The 23,139-nt window shown below is 39.0% G+C and overlaps 1 protein-coding gene across 5 annotated transcripts in view; it reads right to left on the bottom strand.

Annotated features, from left to right (window-relative positions):
• Positions 1–23,139, bottom strand: part of ITSN2 (intersectin 2) — a 115,931-nt gene that overhangs the window by 72,538 nt on the left and 20,254 nt on the right. For all 5 annotated transcript variants that reach the window (XM_045844632.1, XM_045844634.1, XM_045844630.1 and 2 more), the window contains 9 exons: positions 19,239–19,302; positions 10,933–11,025; positions 9,961–10,024; positions 9,179–9,342; positions 7,789–7,995; positions 7,540–7,636; positions 5,805–5,944; positions 861–924; positions 172–309 (listed from right to left, as the gene is read on the bottom strand). In XM_045844632.1, the coding sequence (XP_045700588.1) occupies positions 172–309; positions 861–924; positions 5,805–5,944; positions 7,540–7,636; positions 7,789–7,995; positions 9,179–9,342; positions 9,961–10,024; positions 10,933–11,025; positions 19,239–19,269 (998 nt within the window). In that variant the 5' untranslated portion in view covers positions 19,270–19,302. Of the gene's footprint in view, positions 1–171; positions 310–860; positions 925–5,804; positions 5,945–7,539; positions 7,637–7,788; positions 7,996–9,178; positions 9,343–9,960; positions 10,025–10,932; positions 11,026–19,238; positions 19,303–23,139 lie in introns of those variants that run through there.

Below are 23,139 nucleotides of genomic sequence, written 5' to 3'. Positions count from 1 at the left end.
ATGAAAACATTCCTACTTCTAATACCCATTCCTTCTTGGCATAATTCATTCAATCCAAAATCAAATATCAATGTAAACGTTTAACTCTCTCTAAACCAGTGGAAACCCCGAAGTAACACTGATGTCTGCCAGGGGATCGAGGCCACCCCCCTCCCCCGCAGAGGCGCCCACCGGAAGGACGGAGGGACCAGCTCAGGAGGTAACGTCAGGGGCAAGGGCTGTCCAGCTTTGGCCATGTCAGTGAGGTGCATCGCCAGGATAAACTCTTCAGCTTTTAGCTGTCCGTCACCATCAATGTCAGCCAGAGTCCTAAAGAAAATGTGAAAATTCACAGCTGAGAAAGAAAATCTCAATTTGGAGTAAAATAGTTTCAAAAGAATTCAATTTTTAAATTTTAAAAACAAAAATAATGATAGTAAAAGAGTTACCATAACCTATTTTAGTGAAATGTACAGGGATACAGAGAAGTGAGCTAAGTTTTATCCCTTGTTTCGTATCACAAAAGAGAGGAAAGAAACAAATAGAAAGAAAACTATTCCTTCTGAAAAGGCAGAATGTCTTTTTTCATGGTTAATTCACCTATTAAATCACATTTAATTCTACATTAAAAATGAGATAGTCTCTAATTCTCCCCAGAAGGCATTATATAAAAGTAAACTAGTTTTACTTGTAAGATAATTAAGTGCCAAATTCTCAAGAATAATAACATTTTGCACAATTACATTTGCTTCCAAAGTTGCGTTAACTTTCAGATAGCTACTTCTATGGAACATCTTTGAGATACAAACTTTTACAGAAACAATACCTTTCTTATAATAGAGGATAAATGTTTAAAAATCATAATTAACAGGCAAACTCACCAAATAGTAGCTAGCTGAGTTTGGGAAAGATTTGACTGAAGAAGGGCATTTCTAGCTTGAAAACCTGATTGAGTGGGAAAAACATTTTTTAAAAAGGAAAATTCTTTAGCCTCTTTAAAGTCACACAAAATACTAAATAATTGTACTTGTAAAATAACACTGCTGCTATCCTAGGGACTTTGACATCAAAGTCGTAATCAAAACAAACACATTCCCTGCCCCCAAGCAATTTAAAATCTAGGATTAGTGGAGCCAAATGCTCCCCGTCCTTTCAGAAGGTAACGGTACACCAGTGACACGAGGACTGAGCCACCAGTTCAGACAGCACTGCGAGGACAAGTTCTAGAGACTCCTTGTGCACCCGCTGCAACGGGAAGCACAGCTCCCCTAGCATTTTCAGATCTTCTCCTACCTCTCTGATCATTCCTTTCTCTTCCTCTCGATTTGAAAACGCTGGCATCCCCAAGGATCTGTCCTGGACATTCTTTTCTGTCTATTCATATCCATTCCTATGACTTTAAATAGCACCTAGAGGCCGGTGATTCCCAAATGTACATCCCTAGCCCAAACCTCTCCTCTAAGTTTAGACTTCTATGTGCAACTGAAAAATCTACTTATGTATTTCACAAGGATCTCAAACCAAATACGTATAAAACTACTCTCTCAAACCCCGTCCATACATCTCTTCCTAATCTTTGCCCAAACCATTCTCTCTGTCTTCCCTTCCCTGGCATCACTGTCCATTCAGTGAGTGGGTCAAACCACAAATCAAAGAGTCATCCTTGAACCCCCCTCTCCTGAACACCTACAACCAATGTCAAGTCTCACAATTCAAAGTCACTGTGCGTCTGGGCCCTTCTCGCCCATGAAGTTGCAAATTAATGTTACTTTCTCAGAAGGCTTTCTCTGTCCGCCCTATCATTTCCTTTTCATTTTCTTCATATCTCATATCACAATCTGTAATGTAACATTCATTTGCTCATTTACCTATTTGTCTTTCCCCTATTATGCTAAGTTCTATAAAGACAAAAACTGTGACTGTTTTATTCACTAATGTATGCCCTGTGCCTGGTACATAGATGCTCAATAAATATTTGCTAAAGTAATGAATCAAATTTAATCCAAGTTGTTTATCTAAGGACTTATGTGGTGGCATCCAACAGTATAATTGTTAACATTCACTTGATGCTTATTATGTACAGTAAACTGTTCAACTTTTCTCTCCATCAGTGAGAAAACAAAAATATGTTTCTGTTACAGGCTTCCTAATCTTCAATGAAAATACTCCAGAACAGAAAATCCCTGTCTGCACAAGAGAGGAGCATTCACTGCCAGTGCACTAATCTGAGGTTTCCTGATTACGGATGAAATCATGTGGCTTCTCTGGAGATGGTCTCTCTAGTCAGTGCAGCAGCTGCTGCAACTCTCACCCTCAGCGGACTGGGCCGCGAGCACCAGAGCAGCCAGGCCCTGCTCTGGGTCCAGCCTGAGTCAAGGCTGGCCCAAACACCTCTGCACAGAAGAGAGCAAGCAGTGCTTCTGCCAACTCTTCCTCAGCAACAGCTCCCGCTACAAAAGTAGCACAAGTGCCACTAAACCCAGTATTTCACTGAGCTTTGAACACAGGTCTGCTTAATCAAAGCTACATATACTGTATGGAACGAACACAGATATACCATATACTATGCAAGTGAATGTTTACATTATGTCACTTAAAAACTTTCGTTCTTCTTTAAAAAAAAATCCTTTTAATAGAAATCACATAAGGAAAAAACACTGGAGATAGCTCAGAGCCTCACCCAACTAATTATTCCTCAGTGAGCTTTGAGGACATTTTTGTGTTAAAAGGAGGATTCCTCCAATATAGAGAAATGGAAGGCTATTTCAAGCATGAGAAAGGGTTCAGTCACTCAGGTTGCAGCTCTTGGGCAAAGATAGCAGAGCAGACCCTTTAGCATTAGGTGACAGCCAACAGGAGGAGGAAGGGAAGGAATGTAAATGGTTAAAAGCACACTGGCGGAGGCTTAAATGTGTGCAGGCCATGTCTGAACAATACAAAGGGCTACAGAGAGCCAGCAGAGTGCTCTCCCAAGAAAAGCTCACTTGAACAGGTATACCATGGGCCTGCCAATCCTTTGGATATCCTATGTGCCTATGATGCCAGTCCCTCCATTCTCTACCTGGCAGTCTATTTATCCTCCAAGATCCAGCTCAAATGTCATCTCTTTCATGGAACTCTTTTTTATACCCTCAGAACTAGTTACTTTCTCATTTATATTAACATCGGCACCTTTAAGCCACTAATCAAATTCTGTGATTATGCGACCCACTGCTATGGGCTCTTCAAAGATATGGGCCATGTCTTCTTTTTCTCCGCAGCCTAGTGCCTCACAGAGTGCCTGGGAGATATTAGACTCAGGAAATATTTGAGTCAATGAATTAATTTAAATAGATCATGATTAAGATTTAGGAGAAGGAGAAGAAGAACAATAAAAGGAAAAAATCAGATCACCAACATTCACTGAACAAAGCATAGCATGTAAGGCTAGGTCAGCCCTGTCCTCATATACCTGGGGACACTGGAAGCAACTTCTCTTTTCAAAAAAACCCAATCCTTCCCTTAACTATGGATACACAGCTTTACTCGAATAGATCTAAGAATAACAACATTCACTAAAAACAAAACATTGAACAACCTTTACACAGTGTGGCATACGCAAATAAAGTAACATTAGGAGATGATTTTCTTCGTATTCCAACACAAATGCACCTTTGTTTACACGTATGTTTGAAACACATACATACAGTGTACTAATCCCAAGTGTACTGCAGGATGAGTTTCTACACGGTACGCACACATGCAGCCAACACCTGTATCAAGATACAGAATGCTTCCTGCACCCTAGAGCGTCTGGGCAGGGCCCCTTCCCAACACAATAACTACGCCACTCTGGTTTCTATCACCACCAACTAGGCTTTCTGTTCTCCAGACTCACATAAATGAATTAAACAGTGTGGATCATGTGTGCCAGGCTTCCTTCATTCAATACAGTATCTGTGAAATGCACCCATGTTGCTGCAAGTATCAGAAGTTCATTCATTTTTATTGCTGTATTGTTATAAAAATACATGACAATTTATTTATTTTTCTCATGTTGATGGACATTTAGGCTGTTTCTTTTTTGGATACTTTAAGAAAGACTTTATTTATTTATTTTTAGAAAGACGTGAAGGGAAGGAGAAAGAGAGGGAGAGAAATGTTGATGTGCTAGAGATAACATTGATTGGTTGCCTGCTGCATGTTCCGAATTGGGGACTTGGCCTGCAACCCAGGTGTGTGCCCTGACTGGGAATCGAACCAGTGACCTTCCAACTCGCAGGCCAGCGCTCAATTCACTGAGCCACACCAGCTAGGGCTCTTTTTTGGATATTTTAAATAAAGCTGCCATGAACATTTTTATACATGTGACTTTAGTCTACCTTTGTTAATTTGAATAAAGAAACTTCTTTAATGACAAATAGGGCCCAAACAAGTTCATTTTTTCAAAGAATGAGAATCACAACCTTATATTAATCTCAAGTATGTTTGAATACCATATTCCACAGAAGCTAAGATTCCATCGATTATAAGACACGCCATTATTTTATATAACACTAAGACAGAAAAAAACACTGACAATAAAACCATGACACAGTGTTAACACACCACTGATGGAAACCTTCCAATTTCAGAGAGGTTAAAATGTTTTGTTTTTTAAAAGGGTTACTTAAAAATATAGTATGCCTTGCTTCACACAATTTCATAAAATTATAGAAAATTTTAGTTATGAATGTTTGATACATGTAAAATAGTGTATTTGTAAGTTAGAAAGTAAAATAATAAAAGTCACCCGTGAACCTAACACCCAACTTAAAAACTAGATCATTACTAAATGCTTTGAAGCTGTGTTCTCCTGATTTTTGTGTGCACATCCCCTTGCTTAAAAAAAAAAAAAGTTTCATCACATAGGTATGTTATCTTTAAAGAAAATGCTGCATATTTTTGCCTGTCCATCAATTCCTAAAACCTTATTGCTTCCTTGCCCCACTGCACAACTAGAGATCTTATACTCCTATTTCACAGACTTCTTCTCATTCTCTAAACATGCCATGTACTTTTTGCTTTTAAGCATTCTCTGCCACCCTCAAATGCCCTCATCTTCAATCTCTAGCTGTCCAATCCTAACCGTTCCCCTCCGATAAGCTGTTTTATCTGACCTCATTAGTATTAATATATTCCATCCTATGTTCCCTAGCATTTTAAAGCTCTACTACTTTTAAACATTGATTTTATTTGGCCTAAATTGTAATTCATTGCTGAGTAAAGAGAGGGGAAAGTTAGAAGGCAGGAATTCTACTTGCCTATTATCCTCTTTACACGCTCTTCACTATGCTCAATTAGGAAAGTTTGAATGTCTGTTCTAGCATGAACGCAAATATTCTATGGGGATCTAAGGTCAAGTTTTATGGGTACATTTTGGTTCAAGCATTAAAGCATGAGCAAGGCTCACATGAGGTTTCAGGAAGAACAGACAGAGAAGACCCATGAGGAGGGGGATTCTCAGGGAACTGAGCTGAGGCTACGTCCCACACGCGGCCTCTTGCCAGGCCAGTTCTCCATTCACTCCCTACACTGGAGGACGAGGTTTGGTCTTCTCAAGGGCGAGGTCTTTTCTGTGTGTATCTGTGTGCTCAACTCTATCGCAAGAACTTTGAAGAAAACAATGGTATATCCATCTTTGAACTCTTATACAACTTACATTTGTATTTATCCAATGCCTATCAAATTTTTTTGAAGTTAAAATTTTAGATGAGTTACAAAGTACAAAATAAAATCAAAGTTCAACAAAAGCCCACATAAAAACTTCAACTCTTTCACATTCTTAAGCATTGTATGCCACTTACCTGAGAGGTATCCACTCATGCTTTTGTCAAGACTATTGAATTTCTGCCGATATTTTAATCTTGAAGGCTGAGGAACTGCCCACTCTGCGGTCCCAGTCTTGGGCGAGTTCCCTGAGAGCGAAGCAGTTGAGGAAGTTGAGCTGTAACAAAATTTATTTAAAATTTTTATGTTACTAAGTAAAATACATTTAGTTAAACTTTATAAGACAAATTAAGAATCATACCTTCTATAATACAATAGTAACTGTTGCTGTGTTTGATACTGAAAAAATTCAAGCAATTATCCTTATTCTTAGGAAAGCAAATACCATATGAAGTACAGAACTACCATTTATCAAGAACCTATTATGCTGGGGCCTTTACAAAATTACCTCTACCCTTCCTGATAAACTTAAAAGGTATTACTGTTCCAGTTTTTATAAGGGCAAACTGTGGCTTAGTGATGTTGAGGGGGAAAAAAGGTTACACAGTGAGTGGTTAAGCTAGGATACAAAGATTCTTCTGGGTCAGTGCTTTAAAAAGCATTATTGTGAGAAAACTGGATAAAGAAAATGTGCTATATGTAAACAATGGGATATTACTAGGCCTTAACAAAGAATGAGCTCTTACTGTTTGCAACAATAAGGATGGACCTAGAGAGTATTATGCTAAGTGAAATAAGACAAAGACAAATACCACATGATTTTACTTATATGTGGAATCTAAAAAACGAATAAAGGAATAAGCGAAAAAGAAAAATTCACTGTACAGAGAACAAACTGACAGTTGCCAGGTGGGAGGTGGGTTTTGGGGCTGGGTAAAAAAGGTGAAGAGGTTAAGAAGTACACATTGGCAGCTAGAAACTGGTCAAAGGGACACAGAAGTACAGCACAGGGACACAGTCAATAATACTGCAATGACTATGCATGGCGGCAGGGGCTGCCGGACTTGTCAGGAGGATCACCACTTCATAAGCTGTGCAAATGTCTGGCCACTGTGCTGTACACCTGAAACTAATACTGAATGTCACCTGTAACTGAAAAAAAATTTTTAAATTTATAAAGAGTATTACTGTGATTTATACAAGGGGTGGTGAGTAAACATTAATATTTTTTGAAATGAAAGGATACTCAATCAGCAGAATTTGCTCAAGAAAGAAATTAATAATGTAAAATGATTATAAGATGTTTTAAGAAACATACATTACTTAAAGGAAAAACATGTAGCTCTGGGCAAAAAAAATTAGTTGATTAAAAATATAGCAAAATACTTTCAGTTTACATGAAACATTTTTTTAAAAGATTTTATTTAGTTAGCTTTAGAAAGAGGGTAAGGGAGGAAGAGGAAGAGAGAGACAGAGAGAGAGACAGCATGCGAGCGCACGCCAGCAAAGTGAGAGAGAAACATCCATTGGTTGCCTCTTGCACACCGCTCCCAACCGGGGATATGGCCCACAACCCAGGCATGTGTCCTGACCAGAAATGGAACCAGTGACCTTTCAGTTTGCAGGACGATGCCCAACCCACTGAGCCACACCAGTCAGGGCATACATGGAACATTTTTCAAAAGTAAAATACCACAGGCATTTAATAGTTCTAAAAATAAAAAAAAATATTTTATGTAATTTGTGAATAGTAAATTTACATCAGGTCATTATAAAGTAAAACCTGGACAAGCTCAGAGCTTTAAACAAATAGTCATTTGTTAAATACTCCTAATTAAAAGCACAACAAGTTGGAAGTTTAAGTATTCATACCTACTGGACCCTAAATCAATCAGAGACTGGGCTTTCTGTATACTAGCACCACCAAATCCTCCCATCATCACACTGTAAGATGACGTATGAGGCAATGCTAAAAAAAGAAAAAAAGAAAAGAAAAATGAAAAAAGGTTCACGCTAAACAATGATCACAAATTATGAAGAAAACGTGCCTCTATTAGAGCATGAACATAACGATTTCTTTCTTCATACGAAATATTGACTCATTAGACATCCAGTACTTACTTGAAGAAGAATAAGGAATGGACAAAGGCTGGATGAGACTGGCAGTTCCATTTGGTAACGATGAGGTGCTAACAGAAGGCACGAGGGGAGCAGGCATCATTAAGGGAGGAAGGGTGGTCCCTGAAGTCGCAGGGGACAAGGCTGTTGCTATAGGTGCGACTGGAGGCAATGGCTGAGGAACGGATAGATTGGGCATGCTTCCCATTCCTAAAGGCAAAATAGACCACGTTTTCTAGTGCTAGTAAATCAATCATAAAACACATGCGAAAAACAAGTTATAGTACAGTGAGCACACCCTGTATTTACAGGAACACTACGGGCAAACTAGTCTTAAAAAATTCACAAAAGCAGCTTAGACCCAGCAGTGAGGGAAGTAAACTACTGCTTTTCATGTCAGTATTGTGACCTCTCCGAACTAAGGGAATGCCTCCTAAGGAGTTAACAGTTCTCTTCCAGCAGCACGAACAAAATCAAGCGGTTTTTTCCAATTAAATATTAGTGTTCTCAGAGAGAATGTAGTACCTGATCAAATGTGGGATTTTGTGTGAGGATTACACAGTGCTATTGAATCAACACACACACACACACACACACACACACACACACACACACACAGCCAAACCACCCTCACTCAAAGGAACAAAGTGACAACTCTTATTCATTCACTAAGTAAACTGCTGAAAACTCAGTACGTTGTATAAATACAGTCACACAATGATTTTGAGTTTCTCTCTCGAGTTTACTGTACTGTAACAGTGGAAGAAGTCAGTACCATTTGGCATACAGGGACATGTTTCAGATGCACAGAGATGTCTAACTGGACACTCCAACGAGTGCTTCTCACGTACAATTAATAAGAAATTATCTAGTGAAAATTAATGAAAAACTGGTTATCTCTGATAAATATGTGAATTACTCAGCACAAATCTTCAACTTTTAGCCCTAAACTTAGCTAATTAACCTTTAAAGAAATTTCTTTATAAAAATAATGATTACTTATGTATAATTTCAAATTATCCCCAAATTAAACTATTTCAAGTGAGTTTAAAATTGTTCACATTTTTTCTGTTACTCACACAAAGTATAGAGGAAACTAATTAAGACTAGTATTTAGGATCAGCTATAACAAAGGAGAGCATGTAATTTATCATCTAACTGGGAATTATGAAAGGGCACACTAACCAGACCAGATTCCAGGACAACAAACATGAGAACTGTCCCTGGAGACTAGGATACACAGACACCCTAGCTATGACAGCAAGTTTCATATTTCTTATTTCAGACATGAAAATTAACTTGGAGACTGGGAATTGTCATTTTATGCCAACATATATTTTTTTGATCACTAAATAACTGTCAGAGGCAGCTAATTAAACCCGTAAATACATACCAAAACGAGCAGAAATTAATGGAGAGAACATAGGAGGTTGTTTCATAATAGGAGGGAGAACCACAGGCAACTGCTGGCCCTGCAGCTTCAGTTTGATGAGTTTCATAGCTATGGAGAACTCCTGCTGATCCATCTTCCCGTCCTTGTTGAGGTCTGATAGAGCCCTACAAGGACAATGGGGTGGGCAGACTATATGTAGGGTCAACATTACTTTTGAGGACGATAAAATAAAAACAATGATATAGCATTCACACGTCAATCATCATTTAAAAACATATGTGTGCATCTCAAAAAGCTGAAACCTACACATTAAGAAATATTGACCAGAGATACATCTAATAAAATGCTGCCATTCTATATAGGATCTAAGGACCTCTGGGATAAATTCCACCAGTGTAAATGAAAAAAAAATTATTTAAGAGTATAACTCTTCTAAACTCATTCACTTGTTCAAATATTTATTGAATGTTTGCTATGTGCCTGGCATTTGGCCAAGCATGGGAGTGTTCCAAGTGGATAGAAAGAAAATGGAATAGGGATTGATATTTACCATAAATTCATTTAAGAAAACAAATGTTACTATCAGTATTATAAGGCACAATTTATTTAAGGTAGGAACAGGCAAAAGAAGGAATAATTTTGGGCTTAGAGATGATGAAATAAATAAAACTACAAAATAACAAAAGTTTGAGACTGCAAGTAAAAACAATTTTATGTTAAATTGCATTAAAAACAAAATAAAACCATACAGTAATTTAAGATCATCTACAAAACAATTTTACCATATTTCAGCTAAAACAGGAGCTGGCAGGCCTGACTGTAAGAAAAATGTACGTGCTTGATCACCTGAAAGCAATAAAAACAAAAATCAAGCAGCATATTAGTAAAAGGAATTACTCCAATGCCTGTGAATAATAATAGGCAATAATAATTATATTACTGATTCATTGTAACTTTAATGTTAATCATTAAAACATTAAACAGAAATATACATATAACATTATTTACATTTCATTAATAAGACTTAGATGTTTTAAAGTCACAACTGGTTATAAAATTAATCAGTGATAAAAGATTTCATTATTCATCTTTTTTCCACAATAACTGAAGTCTTAATTGATAATATTTCTACTTAATAAAATTCAGAGTTAAAAACACTATTCCCTAGAAAAGTTCTACATAAAAAATACCAGATGTTGAGAGAGACAGCCACCTACAGGTCTCTCACAATCCTATATATCCAGCTGTGCACGACAAGAAGGCAAGGTACTAGTGATCTCCACCTGGTCGTTTCTCAGAACTGGGTTCACAGTGAGCTATCTTGACAGACAGGGTAACATTTCCCTCTGGGACAAAGAATAAGCTGGCTTACTATGTGCTAAAACACGGTAGGTTCCCTCTAGCTCAGTGTTCCTTCTTACAATGCAGTTGCTGCATGTGTAGCATCCTGGGATCTCTGCATGGTCCCGTGTGACGCAGGGGACAAGGGAAGTTGACGGAAACATGGCAACGCTCATGCTGTCAGCTGTGTCATCAGTAATAGTTTGTTGCTTCTGTTTTAGAACTCGCATCTAAGTGATATCATATGGTTCTTATCCTTTTCTGACTGAATTCACGTGGCATAATACTCTCAAGATCCATTCATGTTGTTGCAAATGACAATATTTCATTTGATATGAATCTATCATTTAATAATACAAATATGATGGCAAACAAATTGAAGTATAATTCACAAATACAATACAAACACAAACCTGTTATGTAACCTCCTGCGGGCTTGAGGTTATCAAATTGCTTGTCATGCTTAGTCCTTTCCTCAGAGGTAATAGCCCACATGTTTGGCCCTCCTAAAACATAAATGAAAGACAAAGAAATTATACTGTATGTATGAAAATGCTTAAAATATAAACTTCTAAAATGTAAATGCGTCACAAATGTCTGTTTAAATGACAGTACTTAATACCTGAGCAACTCCAAAGAGGAAAGCTCTATCATGAACCATACAGCACACCCCTAAGGCTTTTCACTCATTCATCCAACTAACATCTATTGAAAGTTACTGAATACTACTCACTGGAAATAAAAAGATGAATAAAATATTATTCCCATCCTCAAGGATCTCTTACTTAGATGTTAAACTGTGAAGCATCCTAGGTAGAAATACACAGGGAATGGCCAACATAGGTTTACAGTTGCAATACAAATAAATAATTCAGTAATTAATAAATAGTACAAGAACAAACTGTATTGCATACTCACAACTGTAAACCTACTTTTGCCCACCCTGTACATAAAAGCTGTGCTAACACTGAGTTGGAAGCATCAAGAGTGAGACAAAGTAAGACTGAGGCAGAGCCTTGAAGCTCCGTCTGAATTGTCAGGTGAAGAGATGGGATGGGGTATTTCACACAACAGGGCATGAGAAGTCAAGGAAGTATACTGAGTAGACTGACAGCTACAGCACCATGTGAGTGGTAAGACACAGGTGGGAGGAATTAACTGTAAAGAGTCTTACATACCATTCTTAAGAGTCTGACTTTTACCTTGTAAGTTATGGAGAGCCATCTAGTACTTTTTAAAATAACCTTCTAAATTTGGAATAATTTACAGAAAATCTGCCAAGATAGTAGGGAGTCCCTATATACCCATCACTCTATTTCCACTGTGTTAACAATTTCCATTACTGTAGTACTTTTGTCGAAACAAATAAATTAACCCTGCTAAACTTAAAACCTCCATCAGCAGGAGTAGCTGGTGGACCCCAACAAAACGGACTCTGGGTGCCGAAGCAGCACAATGTTTGTGACTGAGGACTCTGCCAACTGGAGACTTTGTTAAAGAGAAGCAGCCCTTTGGGGCCTCAGTGCTTGCCTCACAGAGACCTAGTGACTTTGCCACTTCCCAGTCCCATTGTGGAGTAGGTGAACGTGAATTCCATCACTAAAAAGATGAAAAGAATCCAAAAGCCCAGCCTGTCAAATAGAAATCATATAGTTAAGAATACAGACAGCCTGGCCTCACGGGCATCTTGGCTTTACATTTAAAAAAGGGTGGGGGTGGCTAGCTCTCTAAGGAGAAACTATTCCTACTCCACTGTCTGACAAAGCTACTGAATCAGTGAGGTTCCCCGAAATGCCTGGATCTAGTTTACTCATGGTTCAGAGAAGCTGAAGCCGACGCTGTCCACTGGGTTGTCATGACTGCTCAGCCTCAGAGTTATGCAGGACCAAAAGGTGACACGGTCATTCTGTTCAGTGGCAGACTCAAACTGTTGGGCTGTGGCCAATGGCCCATCTGTTTGGTTTGCCACTTGGAAAATTATAACTGACAGATTAAAGACACCCTCTTTGGAGCTGCAAACTGAAAACAAATTGTAATTGCTAATTGAATGGTCTGAGTCACTAATGTAGCTCCCTGTGGTAAGGGCCCATTCTCTGATTTAGGCTGAAATGAAGCTGCTGATTAAATCCTACTCTATGTGATGCAGAGGATGCCACTGGTGATTCCTGTTTGAGTGAGAATGTGTATGGGGAGAGGTGGGAGGTTTGGGAGGTCTCATTGCATAAGGCATTGCCCCCTTTGGCTCTTGGCAGACTAACATTGCATCTTTGACCCTCTCTCAGGCTACTGGTGTGCCTCAAATGGTTGACACTTTTTCAGGTTACCAATCAGTCAATGATGCCTACATTATTGTGGCCCTTAAAACTAACCTGTACTTTGTTTTCAGCTTTCTGAACTGTTTGCACTAAGACAGTGATTGTATCATTTATCACAAAAGCTGCTCTACAACGCACTGATGTCTGACTCTACTTCCATCATCTCCTCCTGGTCCACACATCTTAAAAAGTAAGACAGTTCGGCCACTGAATGTCCTATCCGTGGAAGGGGAAAACCATCGCCTCTCAGGGGTTTCCAGGCTAATGAAGACTAAAAGGGTGGTGGTGGTGGGACAATAGGGGACATACAGGCCTGTCATGAAAATTCAGGATTCTACCTTGACCATTCTTAGACATGACACATCTTTCTTTCTCCTAATAACAAGCACAGGGAGGCCTGGTTGGATCATCCTCCAGTTTCAGGCAGCTCAGCTAAAATGGGACCTAGATGATTCAAAGTTAACTCTGCTTTGGTGTACAAAACGATCCTTGACCCTCTTGCATCTAACCCTTCTGTGTCACAGTGAGGTTCCAGCCAAATAGGACACCTAGATGTTGTGGTGGCAGAGGGCGACAACCAGGCATCTGAGGAGGAAGCACCTTAGACACGAAGAGGTATGAGTGGAAGAGGCCTTAAGGACCTGTACTCTTTCAGAATTGGCCCTGGGGCCTTCTTCCCCAAGGAAAGTGTTCTGGTGCACTTCTCCTAAATAAACTGGTGGTAGCACCTTCAATTCAGCTGGCTACTGCACCTGCCATCCTTACCAGATGGCTTTGACTTCCCTTTGATCTTGATCCACACTCAGTCTTAGGCAGGCCCTGTGCACCTGGGCCCCAGGGTGTGGATTTCTCTGCGTTCCTGCCCCTCCATCCTGTGGCATCCAAACTCCTCCTTGTGTCTCCTCCTCCTTGGTCTTGGGAAGGCCCATCCCCCGAGCAGCTTCTTCCCCAAGGAGCAACAGAAGCAGCACCTCTGTGTGGTATCAGTATAGAATCTTAGGCCCAAGAAGGTCTCTTCCCCTCCTCAGTGGTAGAAAGCTTTTTCTTCTCCCCTTACCCCAGTAGCAATGTGTCTCAGCCTGTGTCCTTGGGATCTTTGCTAATGTCCTCCCAGTGACCCCTAGTAGCTTAAGACTTGTGCTTAATAGAAGAGAAGGATGCAGAAGAATGCATGGCATTTTGTGCCTATCCCCCTACGGCTGCCTGCAACACTGAGGTGGGGGCCTGTTCTGGTCTCTCTCACAGTCCCAAGTCCTTCAGGCAAGAAACCCAGTGGATGCCTGGAGGAAACAGCCTGAGGTTAGTATAAACTCCCCTCGTGTCTGTGGCCCCCAGTCACTCCAGACTGACATGCTAGCTCTCATCTGCTGTTTGGTTTTCATTAGGATTTTAACTGATTTCTGTAACATCATTTTACACATTTTACATTCTGTAAACCCGCCCCCTCCCCCATTTTACTTAGAGCTCTGTTTGCATCCACAAAGTCTGAGATTGAATTCTCTGGAAAACTGTTCCAACTGCACTGGTGGCGTAAGGAAATCCTTTGCTTTGCCATCTGTCCCCTGGTCCACTCTGAACTCCGGCCTCCTTTACTCTAGAGCTCTACTGAAAGCGTCGGTCCAGACACAGACCTCCTATGCCTACACTGAATCCAATTTACTCTGCTCCCTAACTGCTGGAAACTCTTTAAAGTTTCTGGTACACTGACAGTGCCTTTTCTATTTCCTAAAGCTACCTTAGATTCAAGACAGAAGGTTTTCTCTGATAACTTAAATGGGATCCAGAAAAAAAGAAAATAAGAATTTAAATCACTGCCTTGAAACAAGACAGTGTTGTCATGAGTGAACATAACAACTGGAATGACAAAGCAGCTCCAGAAAAAAAGGTGGTCCAGAGAATTAGGGGTCTAGAAATATTTTTCTATGAGGCAGTTAAAAATCTGAAGTATTAAGCCAGAGGAATCAAAGATTAAAGAAGACTTGGTAGCAACTTTAAGTATTTTTTAAGGTATGTAGAATATGGTTACTTGCTATCCTTACAGGAATTAGGAACAAGACAACCATGTCAGAAAGTTAGGGCTGTATTAAAGAGGAGTCAACTGCCTTGAAGGTATTCTTCTTGTTAGCAAAGGCATTAACACAGAGGATGGCTCAGGCCTGAGCATCTCTGAGGTTCTCTCAAACCATGAAAAACAAGCAAACAATGATTTTAACAATCCTTTCCATTTGCTCTAAAAATGAGACCAGTCTCTCAACTTCCCACCATCTCCAAATGCACCTTTGCCCTCTTCCTTTGACAGTTAACAGCACACCAGAACATAAAGAAATAAAGAAATAGAGTGGAAGTTCTGCTCCAGTCTGTACGCTACCAGTTTGGTGACTTAGGCAGGTTTTGAGCCCTTTTATAATCCTTTAATCCTTATGTAGTAAGCATAGTGTATGTAGTCCCAGGCAATGCTTGACTAGCCAATGTCCTACACCAGAGGTGTTCAACCCCCCACTGCATCACCTGGGGATCTTTAGGAGGAAAAAGCTACTCCAGCAGACCAATTAAATCAGAATTTCTGGGGGATGAGGCACACACTTCCTAATTTTTAAAAAGCTCTCCAGGAGATGTTTTTTGTGTGCAGGCAGGGTTGAAAACCACGGCCCCATACAAGCCAGGGTTGCACACTGCCCCCTCTTCTCTCTGTCCCTCCGCAGAATATTCTGCTCCATCTCTACCCCCAGCTAACTCTGGACAGCTAGCCCACAGTGCTGTCCAGACGCAACACCTGGTGGCTGTCAAAGTGAATCATATGGTCCAGTACCTGGGAAATTCTCTTTCTCCTAAGGATGATACATATATCCCTGAACTCTACCCTGTTAAAACGAGTTAATCTCAACTAACTCACTTTTTCTCAAATGGAAACAGATTTTCTTTAACCCCCTTTACCAGACTGCTCTTTCAACTCTTGATTGGCTATCTCAGATAAACAACCTTCCCTCTCTATCACTGCTTTTTAAAGCCTAACATTAGCAGAGCAATAGTAGTACTTTGTAGAAGCAGCAACTACTTACTATCCACTGAGCATTACCGTATTTTGCCGTATATAATATGCAACCACGTTTTTTGCCCAAACTTTCAGAAAAAGATTCTTGTTTTAATTTTTAATTCAATTATTTATTTGTATTTAGATACTTTTTTGCATTATAAAGGAATTTTAGCATTTATTTTTTAATATATTATGGTACAAGAAACTTTATGTAACAAATTATAAAACACAAGAACAGATACAAGGTATTTGGGGTATTACCCCTGTATAATGCACATCCTTATTTTTCCCTCAAAAATCTGGGCAAAAAAGTACGTATTATACATGGGAAAATACAGTACTTTAGGCCAGCACTCATGCTATGTATATTAGTATTACCACATTTTATTTTCACAACTCCCATGGACTAGGTTTTACATGTATTACAGATGGAAAAACTGAAGTGTAGGGTGGTTAAATAACTTGCCTAATACCATGCAGCTAATCTGTAGCTAGAATTTTCTTGTACTTTAGAATATAACTTCAAAATTCATGCTGTTAATTACTACCCTGCATTACCTCCCTGATTACTTTGGTATTACTTTTGTCATTTGAAAATAAGTAACAAAATGTAAAAGGGATGCATCTAAACTGATATTTAAATATAAAAATAGGTCTCTTTTACATGTCAAAGCAACCAAATTTTACTTTGGAATAACGCACCTTTAAAAAATTCTAAACACTGATTATATATCAAATAGGTGAAAAAATGTTAACTATGACACTACCTCTAACAAATTTATTTAATATTTAACACAGGAAAAACAATACAAAACAAAAACCTAGGATAAAAGGAATGCGGGTAATAATATATCCCTATCCCAGACAAATAAATCCTTCCAAATCCCATAAACACAACATCCTCTCACATCCTGTGACTTGTGTTCCCTTTACTTGCCTTGGCATTCCATCACCCCCTCTTCTCTTTCAAATTTATCTTTCGAGGTCCAGGGCAGATGTCACTTCCTCTAGGAGGTCACTAACACCTGCAGGTCAAATTAATTGCTTCCTCCTCTAGATTCTCAAGAGGCTACTCCACGCTTCCACAGAGCACTTAGAAAGGTGCTGCAATTGTTCTGTGCCCATCTGTTCTGCCAGACTAGAGCCCTTGGGGAACAGGACTTTCCATCCCCAGAACCAGCAGAGCACGAAGCACAGAGCAAACACTTAAAAGTGACTGAGGAATCAACACTTGAATGAATAGAAGAGGGGGTAGAAAACAAGACGAGAAGCAGGACCAGGACTTGGGGGAACACAAAAGGCACTCACGAATCTGTCCGTGGTCTACCCTGCACAGGCGGCCACACCAGCCCTCTGAGAAGGCCTTCAGGGCGCTACAGATTCAACATGGCTAATGACCATCCACACTTCACTGCTGACCTTCTCAAGCTGACTCCTCCTCTGTCAGTGAGAAACCAAGTATGTTTAGGTGTCTAAGCTCAGATATATTTGCTGCCTACCTTATATAAAAACCTCCCTTACAAAGTTGTTTCCAGGAATGCATATCATAGAAATGTAGGTGCCCACTATAATTTGAAATACTAAGATAGATTTGATTTAACAAATACTTAGGAGACGACTTGAGGTGGTGAACACACAATACAATATACACATGATGTATTATAAAATGGTACACCTATAACACACAATTTTATTAACCAATATTTTACTCCATAAATACATGTTTATTGGCCCTAAATGACTGGATTTTAAAAAACTCTGTAAATGTCCTCCCTTAAAAACAAGTTTTAAGATTAGATTTAAAAGGGAAGAAACACAGGTACTAAAGAACTAAGAACCTAAAATAGCTAAACCTACACTTTCTAAATAAATACTGCATTCATAGTACAAAACCTACTTCACTTATCCGTTTATTATAAAATAAATCAATGAGTCTGTCACGATTCCTGTGACTAGGACGGCAAGCAGTGTGGCTGCAGACTGGTGTGCTACTGTACGACTCTGGAGAGATCATGATGATCCAACGTGACGACAACAACAAAGGATGACAAAGATGGAAGCGGCTCACCTTTCTGGAGCCCTGACAGTCCTTCAGGCACTTTACATGCAGTAACTCGCTGACTCCCACCATCACTTTATAAATCAGGCACTACCAGTGTCCTCATTTTACAGGTGAGGAAACAAGAACCCATGCTGGCTCCTGTGTCTGCACTGTCCAGTACAGGAGCCGCTGGCCACGTGTGGCTCTGAGCACTTGAAATAAGCCAGTCAGAAAAAGACAAACACCATATGATCTCACTTATATGTGGACTCTAATGAGCAAAATAAACTGACGAACAAAACAGAAACAGAAGCATGGACACATGGAACAGACTGAGAGCTGTCAGAGGGGAGGAGAGTGGAGGAGGGGGCTGGGTGAAAGGGGGTGAAGGGATAGGCCAAAGGTCATATATGCATAACCCACAGACTTGGACAGCAGTGTGGTGATGAGGGGCCACCCAGCCCCTCCCTCCCTGCTGCTTGAGAAAACAGAGCTGCTTTCTCAAGGTGGTAGAATCATTGGTGATTCTTCCCTCTTTTTTTCTAATGTTCTTTAATATTTTCAATTTTAATGTTAAAGAATTATTAACTGGACTCATTATTTCCTTATATTTATAATTAGCTAATGAAATTTACCTCAAAATTAACAACTCAGCATCCTAGATTTCTTTAGTGATTTAAAAACATATTACATGTTCTCAATTAATTCTAAATGGCATACATAGTAACTTAATACTTATTAAGGTGGTTAATTTGTATTTGAGAAATGAAATAAAACTAGTATCAGGAAAAAGGCTCTAAAAACATTTTATTATTGAAATTAAATAGTTCTTTTAAAATTATTCCTATTAAACAATTGTGTGTATTGACATACATAATCCTACGTAAAAGAAAAACAAACTAATTTTTTATACATACTACTAAATGAATCTTCATTGGCTTAATGAGTTTACAATCACCCCATGCTAATAAAAACACTTTCAATATTTTCACCTTATAGCAGTCTGCTTTTTGTCCTCTAGTTTTATATATCAAACACAACATGGCTTTAAGTTATTCTTAAGTCTCAAAGGCAAGCACACATTTCAGATGATACTGCAGAACACGCCAATACTGACTTGCAGGATTCACTGCATAATATTCTAACAGAAGCTATAAGCAATGTTTTAAAATAAATTGCCCAAATATTTTCAACAAGAATACTTTAAGTTTTACACTTAGAAGCTGAGAGAAAAGTATCACAAAAGTATATTTTATAACCTCTACAACCCCTCACGCCCCAAAAAATCCCATAACCTCGTTATCTTCCCACAAGCACAAAGCTGCTTACCATTCATAGCTGTGGGAAACTGAGCCATCATGGTCCTGAATTTTCCTTGCTAGCTCTCAGCCATCTGCAACATAAAAACATCGTGCCATTAATAATACAACAAGGGCAGATCACAGCTTAGTGCACCCGCCAAGTTGTGGAAATGTCTGTCCCTTCAGCTCACACTTCCAATGGAAAACAATGCAGAGCTGCTGCTGCTGCTGCTGAACAGGCAGAATTTACATTTGAGGAAGGGTAGGAGATTTTGCTGGGTAATGGTTCTGCCTTTAAAATGAACCATTTAAAAGAAAAGCAATGACATTTAATAGCAAATACTGAATAAGGAAACCCTTGGCATGAACTAATTTTGTAGAAATTAATTTGGGAAAGAGGAAAGTTAGTACAACTAGGCAATGATTTATTTCAGAGAAATCAACTCTATAAGTTAAATGTAAATAACAGTTAAATCTTCAATACTCTTCTTTAAAAAAAAAATCCCCCAAACAAGAAAAACATCCAAAATAAATGCAGCGTAAGTGTTTAATCAAGTTTCACAGGTTTATAAACATGGTCTAGAAGTAATTATTTAATATATATGTTTTATTTAAACATAATTCAATGTGCTGGGCAAGTGCTCTATACTTGAAGAGAAGGAAATTTAGAAATTTAATAGCTCTGGGTTCAAATCCCAACTATGCTAGTTTCCTAGTTGTAACCATGAAAGAGTTACTTAATCTTTTTTGAGTCTCGTAGTCATCTGTAAAAATACTTTGCAAGAGTATTTTTTAAAGTATTGAACATAATCCAGTACAATGTCTGACATATAGCAGGGTTTTGATAAATGGCTTTCTGGGTGTCCAGGAAGGAAGAGCACAATGTAATTCTGAACCCTAATTCATTAATTTACTATGAGTAAATTCAGAATGTTTTCCTTGAAACTGGAGGGTCTGATAAGTTAGGGAGTGTGAAGACCTAGCAAATTTACAGTAATGTACTTAGTAATTAAAACCATGGATTATAACATGGTAGGAAAATACTACTATACTAAGAGACTACTCAGTAGTTCATCCATTTATGCAATTCATTTAAATATTAATATTTTTAGAAGCCTAGTGAAAAATGTTTGTACCAGCTATTTGATCAAAGGAGACACAGCAAGTTGCACATCGTGGTGGATGGTGTTACCAGAGCAGGTGGCTGATTAGCTGCCAAGAGTGTTTGCAGGGCACCACATCTTTGTGAATGCAGTGTGCTCAAGAAGAAACATGACCGTACCAGTATAACTACCAAAAGTGAGTCACACAAACCAACAAAAAAACCCGGTATATAAATCCAAAATGTGTTAACCTACAACGAGAAATTTAACCTGAGAGAACAAACAGCAGCTTTTCTTCCTATAAAGCCAACTACCATCTACTAAATTGAGCAAAGGGACTTAATTGTGACTAGAAAATTTAAAGGTAAGCTTTAACTTTTTCTGATAAACCTACTTTTTCTGATAAAAAGGAGGTTTATCAGAAAGTTTAAATCTGATACATTTACCTACACAACAGGGATAAGCAAGAACTGGGCATTAGGTCGATGAACAAACCTCCAACAACGCTTTGGTACTCCCAATTTTTTTATGACTCCCAGATTTTCTGTATGTTACCACTATGTATCATCCTCCTCTCAAAGTATACATTCTTGCTCTGGCTGGTGTGGGTCAGTGGATTGAGCACCAGCCTGCGAATGGAAAGGTTGCCAGTTCTATTCCCCGACAAGGCATGTGGCTCGGATGCAGGCCAGGTCCCCAACTGGGGGTGTGCGAGAAGCAACTGACTGATGTATCTCTCACACATCGATGTTCCACTTTTCTCTCTCCCTCCCTTCCTTTTTTTCTAAAAATAAATACATAACATCTTAGGAACAAAATACAGTTTTTTAAAAAATGCACATTCATTCTTTAGATGTTAGTAACCTTTACTGCAACGGAGCTTTAAATTTGTTTCCACACTTTGACTTCATACTCCGTCACTATGCTCTTCTGAAGTAGGAGGAAATTTCACCTATGTGCAAGATGGTTTTCTTCATTTTTTTTCTCAAAGGTAATGTAAACCATGATAGGATGGTCAGGAACTCCTTGAGGAGGTATTGTGTTGAGATTTAAAGGGTAAGAATGAGCTATAATTGTAATGTTAAGAATCTCGGACTTGAACCTGTGGTTGACAAGAAGTCAGGTTTCACTGAAGAATCATTGTGAAGAAAGGGGCAAGCCTGAAGCAGGGCGATCAGTTAGAGGAGAGCTGAGAACAGTACCTGGCACCTATTCTGGAACAGCGGCAGCAGAAACAGAGAAGATGGACTGAACTGGAGAAACAATGAAGGGCTTAAAACAGGTAGAACTCAGGGACTGTTTAGGTCCAGGCATTATGGAGTAAAAGGAACCAGAGACGACTTCCAGAATTGTAGTTTGTGAGACTGGGTGAACTGTGACTTGCCAACTTAAAAAAATAAAAAGGACAGTGAACACAGAAGGAAGACTTATAAATCAAGTTATGACTACAACTTCCTCAAGTATAGAAATTCTACAAACAAGCATAACACTTTTACTTCCCCACTTTTAAATTATCGTAAGTAATGTTAAACGAAAATAAGCTATATGCCTGCAAAGAAACTATTTACTTACAAAGATGCAGTAGTAAAGGCTCCTATTTTATTAGGTCTCTGTAACAGAGAGATAATTTTAAAATGTGGGAGAAAATCCTCCAAGCATTATCTGCATAAAAGCGTGTAAAATACCAAAGATCCCTTGGAGAAAAAGCACGGACTTATGAAAGACAAAGAAGAAACAGGATCCTGCCCTGGCCAGTGTGGCTCAGTTGGCTGGAGTGTTGTCCCGTACACTGAAATGGTGCAGGCTGGATCCCCAGTGTTCCCTTTCTCCCTCTCTCTTTTCCCCCTCCCTGCCCTCTCCTTCTCCTGCCCTCCCTGCCTTCCCAGTTTTTCCACTCCCTCTAAAAAGCAATTAAAAAATGTCCTCGGGTGAAGATTAAAAAAAGAGGAAGAAACAGGATCCCACAGTCACAAAGTCTCAGATATCTACCTAGGACCTCTGGCTAGTCATCATGTATTCTGTAAACAACAGAATGCTACATAATAGATGCTTAATAATCACAGGTTTAATCCTGAAATAAAACCAAAGAATGAATAAAATAAAATAATAAGCAGAGAAGGCAAATCCCTTCAGTGAGGCTAGGGTACTAGTATTACAGAACCTTATTCACCTGGTACATGGGATTCAGTCACCCATGTACCATAACATGCAGGCACCCTATTATAACAGGGACACATGGAGGAATGGGTGTAACACCTGGCCATGGTAACAATTTGTTGGAACCAATAAGCTTTTAAAGCATACAATTTCATACCTGTTATGTTTTCATCAACTCTCTGACCTGTTGAAAAATACCTCATGTTTAACAATTCTACTGATCCACTTGCAGAGAATAACAATTGAAATTATGAAAAATACAAGTACATTTCACTTTTTAAAAAAGTAAAACTGTTTTACTTTATGTAATCATAACAATTACCATTTACTAAGTTTTTACTTGCTATGTGTCATTCTCAATAGTCATTGGAAGTCCCTTAATTTTGGAGGTTTTTAAGAATTTTTTATGTATATTTTATTGATTATGCCATTACAATTGTCCCCATTTTTTCCTCCCCTTTATCCCCCTTCTTCCTGCACCACCCCCATCCACAGGCCTCCCCACACATCCCAGTTCATATCCTTGGGTTGTACATGCAAGTTCTTTAGCTCCTCCATTTCCTATACTATTCTTAACCTTCCCCTGTCTATTTTATGCCTACCAATTATGCTCCTTATTCTCTGTATGTTTCCCCCCAATTCCCTTCTCCCCTCCCCACTGATAACCAA

Source organism: Phyllostomus hastatus, unplaced genomic scaffold, assembly GCF_019186645.2.
Source record: "Phyllostomus hastatus isolate PE091 unplaced genomic scaffold, TTU_PhHast_1.1 phas_contig_402, whole genome shotgun sequence".
NCBI lineage: Eukaryota > Metazoa > Chordata > Mammalia > Chiroptera > Phyllostomidae > Phyllostomus > Phyllostomus hastatus.
Note: the sequence above shows the minus strand (reverse complement) of the source record. Positions and strands in the feature narration are given on the sequence as shown.